This window comes from Arachis ipaensis, chromosome B10 (assembly GCF_000816755.2).
Source record: "Arachis ipaensis cultivar K30076 chromosome B10, Araip1.1, whole genome shotgun sequence".
In the NCBI taxonomy this organism is placed as follows: domain Eukaryota; kingdom Viridiplantae; phylum Streptophyta; class Magnoliopsida; order Fabales; family Fabaceae; genus Arachis; species Arachis ipaensis.
The window spans coordinates 133897240-133905235 of record NC_029794.2 but is presented as its reverse complement, the minus strand read 5'-3'; the positions used below and the strand labels follow the sequence as shown (position 1 = coordinate 133905235).

The following is a 7996-nucleotide window of genomic DNA, read 5'->3' as shown; positions in this document are numbered from 1 at the left end:
CGTCTTCGTCACCACCCAGTGCCACCAAACATATCGTCGACAGAAGATCAAATTTAGCAGAGGAGCAGGGCACACAAACCCTGGCAGAGGAGGCACATTGCTTTGCATCATAGAAGATTGCCAGCTTCACACTTCACAGTGCTCCTAGTTGTCAGTTCTTCTCTCTAGATAACTCTGCATGGAACTTCCATTTAATTCGAGATTTAAATGATAGAGGTGATGAACTACGACCAATGATCCAAAAACTAGGATTTGGACTCTTGACCCCTTTGGTGTTTTATCTTGTAAATCTTATATTCAATTCTTGACATGTTCTCCTAATCTAGAGAGATTTTCCGTGGATAAACTTATTTGGAAATCTAAAGCTCCTCCTAAGGTTTAGGCTTTTATTTGGAGTGTAGTTCTAAATCAGATTAACACTAATGATGCGATACAGAAGTGCAGGCCACTCAGTGCTCTGTCACCTATCATCATCATGTGCAGAATTGTGTGGGTTGGGTATTAAATCAAGGGCTCATCAATTTTGTCACTGCCCTACAACAAGATCGCTGTGGGGTAGGCTTTCTGGTATCTTCCAACGAACTTGCATCACTTTCTTCTCACTAAGTTCAGAGGATATGCCTCACGTAAAACAATAGAGGTTCTATGGCAGTCCGAAATTTTTTGGCAGTGCTCTGGACTAGTGGTGTATGTGTATATGATTGGAAAAGAATTCCAGGATTTTTAGAGGTCCCTTTTCAACTATTGGTTTCATTTGAAATAGGATTATTCTTTTGACCTCCCTTTATTGCCTAGCACATAATCTGTTTAATGGGGTTTCTTTAGCTAACATTCAAAGGGCATGTGTTGTTATGTAGCTAAGCTTTTACGCCTTAATAACTATACCTTTTGTATCTATGCAAGGATGGCTTATCCTATCTTTTGTATATTCTCTTCGAATTTAGTAGAACTTCCTTTTTTTATCAAACGATAAATAAATAAATTTCCCATGTTAATAATCAAAAGAAGTAAAGCCATAAAGTAAGTTGCACACTTCAATAGAAACTGACATTTTTTGTTTTAGCCAAAGACACATACCAGGTGCAGTTTTTGCTTTTCCTGATCTTGAACTGCTCTAAGAATTTGTGCAAGATCTAATCTCTGGTAGTCAGGGCTCTGGAATAATGACTCCATCTCAAGGACCTATGCTAAAGCAGAAAATAAAAAAGCTAAGGAAATGCAGTAAAATAAAAAAAAGGAGGTGAAAAGAAAATTGATAAGATTGGGATCACATGCATCTAACTTTTTTTGAGCAATCATTGAACTCTATTGTGATTTCACTGCAAAGCTTCTGGTAAGCCAATTCCCCTCCTGAAGCCATGTAATCAGAAAACCCCCTGTCAAGTTAAACATTTCATTAAGTATAAAATGCCAACAGTATTTGAAAATTCAAAAAATGCTAAAACCTCCAATAATATTCTCTCAATTTCTAAATAAGGGAAATATTGCATGCTTTCATGTTTACGAAATTTAAAATGATATTTGCACTTTCATTTAGTACTATCTTTATTATGTATTATGAGTTATGTTTCAGGAGTTGTTTTACACAAAATGATTGGCTAGATGAATGAAATTATGACAACAACCTTCAAAGGAATCTTGCCAAATTTGCTGAGGAACTAAGTCATTGCAAACACTATCAGCTCCACTATTCAGGCAATTAACATCAAGACAAGGATTCTATCTTTCAGTTATGGGTTCTCATTTCTCAAAGTACTCTAGTGAGAGCTTGATTGGCAATTCAATGAATCACTAACCAAAATGAGTATTGATGAAGGACAGACGATTAACAAGATGAAATGAGACTACAAAGATTGATCACAATTCACAAATGAAAGGCAGAGCAGGAAATTCATGTTATCAGCTAATTGGCTAATGTGATTACTTGATTATCAGTCAATAGCAAACTGGTTACTGAATTGAAGCATAGATCAGCCATCAGCTGTCGATTGAAATTTGAAAGCACATTTTGGATTTGAGATAAAACTCAGCCAAAAAAAAAGTTTCAACAGATGGCTACACTGACTTAGGATCCTAATTAGAAACACGGGGCAAATCAGCCAAAGGAAAATAGAAAAATATCACAAACACTGTTCAATTTTCAATCCCAAAACAACCTCAACAAGTTGCCACCAATCAATGCTCACGTCCACAGCTTTCCGATACTCGGCATCTTAGCTGGCAACAACTTAAGTTTGGTTGAGCATTTTATTCGATTTAAGCCAAGTGTTCTACATGTTTTGTGTTAAGCAGAATTTGCCGAATGCTATCTTACTTGGCTATCTTTCTTAGGCTAAGACTTACTCAGCTATTGAGCACTCAACTAATCTTCCCCACAACTTAGGGTTTATGCCCCTTTCCGTGGATTGCTCGATACTAAATTCAGCTCAGAAACATTCAAATCATCGTAGATTCAGAATCAACGAAACGCACAGTAAATCGATACAATCCCAAATTAACTAAATAACATTAACGAAATCGATGTAATGTGAGATGGAGCGAGAAAATAGATAGAGGTTTTAACCTTTTGAGTTTGGAATATGCTTCGGCTCTGCGTTGCTGAATTCCGAGAAAACTGCGAAGCAAAAGAAGAATTTTGGTTGAATTTGATGCGTTTTGTTCAGCAGCATCCATGGTATCGTTTATCGAAACCTTCTTTCCAAAATCAAAATCTTCTTCCATCACTCTTGTTTTGCTGAGATTCTCTTCTCTTCGCTCAACTCTTTTCGCTCTCCCTACTTTTTTTTTTTTTGTCGTCTTCTGTGTTTATTTTCAAGGGGTCATTTTGTATGTTACATTTGCGGTGGTATCAACCCTAATCAAAGCAAGTGATAATAATAATTGCATGAGTTGTGAGCTCATTCTTTCGTTTAAAAAAATATTAGAAATTTAAATTTTATTTTGTGTATGATATTTGTTAACAATAAATTTTTAAGTAGAGTTTAGATTTGTAATAAATTAGTTCTTGTGCTATCGAATTAAAGAATATTATAGAAAAAAAAATAAAAACTAATAACAGAAGTACACAATTGATATAGGATAAAAATTACAAATTTAACATGTGAGCACCGTTTAGGTTTTTCAAGTAAGGAGTACTCTCCTTTAACTTGTTCTACTAGGATTTTTTTTAAAATAGAATTTTTGTGCCATCTAGGTTAATATTTGATTTTGTCAATTCCTTTCTTTATTTCCTTCTTTATTCCTTCCCATTAATTCGTCATGAGAGTTCTTTCATGGAATTGTCGTTGTTTGAAAAAACTCCTGACAGTTCATAACCTTAAAGAGATGTATCAATCCCACTCCCTCGAGATATTGTCATTTTACGGATTAGAGAATTGTTAATCCGTCTACAACTGGTGGATTGGTTTTAGCATGGAAGGAGGGCACAACCGTTGAAATTATTCCTGAAAGAGAGTTTTTCATAGCTGCCAAGGTAATTGATCATGCTTTGAACTGTTCTTGGGAACTGATTGGGGTACATTTAAATAGCTTAGATGGAATTCGGTCTACTCAATACACGGAATTTTTCTCTTTTATACAAGGTTTCTTTGAAAAGTTATAATTATGGGTAATTTTAATGTTATAGTGAGCCTCGATGAGAAGTAATGAGGGGGTTAAAATCAGTTTCATCTAATTCTGAATTTGTGAATTTTATAGATGGTGGTGGACTCCTGGACTAATAGGCAACGAGGGCAAGACCAACTCAGGGAGTGGCTTTGACCGTGCACTTGCAAACTGTGAGTGGATGGATTGTTTTCCATCAGCCTCGCTGTCTCGACTTGCAGAAATCGGTTCAGATCATGCGCCTATCCTCCTTGATACAAATTCGGTCATAGAAAAATCTAATCGGAGGTTTAAATTTCAGGAGAGATAGTGTGGTTTAGATGAAATTCAGGTAATTATCACTGAAACTTGGAAGGAATTGGTGGATGACTCAATAATGTTTGTTTTGGCTCAAAAATTGAAACATTGTAGGCACCGTATTGTTCAATGGCAGCAGTAGAACAAATCTAATTCGAAGAAGGGTATTGGTGAACTCACGTCTTAGCTTGAAATTCTTAGAGAGGAGGGTATTACAGGGGGAGAACAAGTTGAAGCCTTGAAAAATAAACTTAAGGATGCTTATTTTAGGGAGGAAAGCTATTGAAGGGAGAAATCTCGTATAAAGTGGCTAAAAGAAGGGGACAAAAATACAAGTTTCTTTCACCAATCATTCCAATCCAGAATCCGGAGAAATAAAATTTGGAAAATGGAAAAGAATGATGGTACGTATGCTACCACCCGTGAGAAAATTGCACAAGCAGTTGAAACATACTTCAAGGATATCTTCACATCGATTAACCAAGCTAATCCGACACATGCATTCAAAGATTTTGAAAAGAAAGTTTCAGCAACCATGAACAGAAAATTAACTAGACTGGTCAGTTTTAATGAGATAAAACGTGCAGTTTTTAGTGTTCACCCCCAGAGCGTCCCTAGTGATGATAGATTTACGGCTAAATTTTTTCAATTCTACTGGAGTTTAGTAGGGGAGGATATTTTTAAGGCTGTTCTCAGTTTCTTTGTCAATGGTAGACTACTAAAGAGCTTCAACTATACACAAATCTGTCTCATTCCTAAGATTTCTTATGCAAAGGATATGACACAGGTTAGACCCATTAGCCTTTCCTTAGTTGTGTATAAGATTATTTCTAAAGTACTAGTCCATCGGCTACAAAAATTTATGACTTCGCTGATCAGCCCTAATCAAAGTGTCTTCATTAAGGGTAGATTGATTTCAGACAATGTCCTAGTCATTCATGAATGTATGCACTATCTAAAGACAAATAAGTGGAGCCTATCGAGTGAAATGGCTGTTAAATTGGATATGAGCAAAGCCTATGATCGTGTTGAGTGGCATTTTTTTTGGTTCATTTTGGAGAAGTTGGGATTTGAATCTACATAGATTGGTTGGATACAGGAGGTGGTGACTACAATTTCTTACTCTGTCGTTGTTGAAGGCAACCTTTTGATTTTTTTAAACCAAATAGAGATATCCGTTAAGGAGACCCTCTATCTCCATACCTTTTTTATTTCTGTGCAGAAGGATTATCCTTTTTGCTAAACAAGATAGAGCAAAACGGTCTCATTGAAGGTATTAAGATTAATCGAAGATGTCCTACTGTTAATCATTTATTGTTTGCGGATGACTCAATCCTTTTTTACAAAGTGTCAGAAAATAATTGTGAAAATATTCTCAATCTTCTTTAGTCATACGAGGGGTTCAGTGGCCAAAAAGTTAATTTGCATAAATCAACTATATTCCTTAGTAATAATACTACTCCCGCTGCTCAATTATTACCGGCTCGGAAATTGAAAATTGATCATATTGGTGCACAGGATAAATATTTGGATCTTCCATCTACAGTGCAAAAAAAAAAAAAAAGGCCACCTTCGAAGAAATCAAGGACAAGGTGAGGAAGCGAGTTCAAGGGTGGAAAAGAAAACTTATCTCCTCTGTAAGCAGATATGTTCTAATCAAAGCTATTAGGCAGGTTATCCTAATTTATTCATTATCATGTTTCTATTTTTCTGACACTTTAATTAGGGAGATTCACAACATACTCTCCTAATTTTGGTGGGGTCAAAAAGGTACAGAACGAAAAATGGCATGAGTTAGTTGGGATACTATGACAATACCGAAATTGAAAGGTGGACTAGGTTTTAAGGACCTAGGGGCTCAGAATTTGGCGCTATTAGCAAAACAATGTTAAAAAGTTGTCTCTCAACCACAATCACTCCTATCTAAACTCCTCAAAGGTAAATATTTTCGATACAGTTCTATAATGAATGCAGAGATCGGAACAGTACTTTCGTGAGGGTGGCGTAGCATATTGGACGGGCGTAAGGTTGTTGAAAAGGGGCTGGTTTGGCGAGTTGGTGATGGATCCAGTATCCGAATCTTCAGTGATCCTTGGCTTGCTCCTCCACATTCTTATGTTGTTTCTTCATCTAAAACTTCCAATCTACAAAATCAACCACTATTAATGGTCAAAAACTTAATATTTTCTAATGGTCAATGGAATCAAACTCTAATTAGAAGTATTTTTTCTGAAGCCACTAGTCAACATGTGCTAGCAACAACAATTGGGGGTGGAGAAAATAAAATTTATTGGGGTCTTAATAAAAGTGGTTTGAATGAAGTGAGTACTGGGTACCGTGTGGCTTATGGGTTTTCGCATCCTCCCATTGAATTTTTCCCAGAGATTATGAGACAACGAAATTTGTGGCGAGAACTGTGGAAGCTGAAAATCCCAGGGAAGATTAAGATTTTTCTTTGGAGGGGCTTCCATGAAAAGCTTTCAGTGCTGCAAAAGCTTCATCATCGCATCCCATCGATTCAACCTATCTGCAGAAGATGCCTACAATTTTCAGAAACAATTAATCATTGCATCTTCCGTTGTGTAAAATCAAAGAAAATTTGGTTAAAAATGGGCATACCAGCTACTAGAAGGAGCACCGAAAACTCTGATTTCTATGTTGAGTGGAACTTACATTGAGAACGGGAGCCTTGCATACCCAACCCAATAGCTCCTCTTAGAGAATGATGATGGTGATTTTGATCAGCTGGTCCTTATGGAAGGCTAAGAACAGGTTCATCTTTGATAATGTATCAACTAATGTGGAAGAGATAATGGCATCGGCTTTGAAGCTGCAGAAAGAATTTCAACAAATTCTCACTTTCTAATTGATGAGCACTTTACTTTTTTATCTCTCTTATTAGATTATTATATGATGTTACTTTTATAATAGAGCGTTGGGAGTCTCCTATTTCTTTTATTTGTCCCATATATGAACATCTATATGTTTCTTTCATTTTATGAATGGAATTATTTTAATTTATATTACCTAGTATATTAATTATTTGTGTTAAATTTAATTATAAAATAATATTAAATTTATTTAAAATTTTTTAGGATAAAAATAAAATATTTAAAACATTAAAAATCAAATTAAATTTTTTTTCTTACATTGGAAGTTAGAATAAAACGTAATCCAAACATTAAAGATATGGTCTTCATGTGTACTTCTGTGTTGCCATTTTCATGGAAAATTTGTGTTTCAATCAGCATACTATAAACGTATATCTCCTGCCCATATCTCCTATGACCTAGACATTACCCAAACATTACTCTTATTTTTAGGATTTTTTGTTTACTAATTTAAATTGTCATACATATTTTTACTGTTTTAAATATTTAATTCTATTTTCGTTAGTAAAAAAAACAAAAATTATAATATTTACGTTGATACTAATAATGAAAATAATACTGAATCTTTTTTGCATTTTTGTAGTTGCTGTCAACGAAAATAGAGTAACTTTTTTGCACGTAAAGCAATTGATAATGAAAAATGGCTCCATTTTCACTAAGCGAAAAGAAAAAAAATTTACTGCTGTTTTTGCTGTTAGTACCAATATAAATATTGTAATTTTTGTTTTCATTTGTTTTCAGCAAAAACACAACTAGTATTAATATATGGTGTAATTTTTAAAATCAAATTACGGTTTTTTAAGAAACTATTTAGGAGTTTATAGAAAAGTTTAAAAAAATGACTTCTCTCGTAATACAACTACTTTTTACTACATTTTTATAAAATAAACACTTTTAGAATTAAAAATTCAAATACAAAATAATTTATTTATAAACTACTTTTAATATAATCATTTATCGTTTAAGCTATTTTTTTAAAAAAAAAATTAATTAAGTTATTTACTTAAACTAGATCTTAATAGTAGTAAGAACTAGTATGAAAGTTAAAAGTTAAAACACAGTGAAAACTCTTATGGTGGTTATGTTGAATATTGAATGTAAACAAGTCTTGTTCAAACTATAATAAACCTCTCGTGTGATTTTCTTATTCTTTAAATTCTATGATTTTTATATTATTTTAGATTTTTCTATATATCTTTAACTAT

General features: G+C 34.1%; 1 protein-coding gene across 1 annotated transcript in view; it reads right to left on the bottom strand.

The window, feature by feature from the left end:
• The window catches only part of LOC107623900, a 4014-nt gene extending 1148 nt beyond the window's left edge, over window positions 1-2866 (bottom strand). The window contains exons 1-3 of the mRNA XM_016326299.2: window positions 2564-2866; window positions 1283-1376; window positions 1078-1182 (exon numbers count right to left, since the gene is read on the bottom strand). Coding sequence (XP_016181785.1) covers window positions 1078-1182; window positions 1283-1376; window positions 2564-2721 — 357 coding nt within the window. The 5' untranslated portion in view covers window positions 2722-2866. The remainder of the gene's footprint in view (window positions 1-1077; window positions 1183-1282; window positions 1377-2563) is intronic.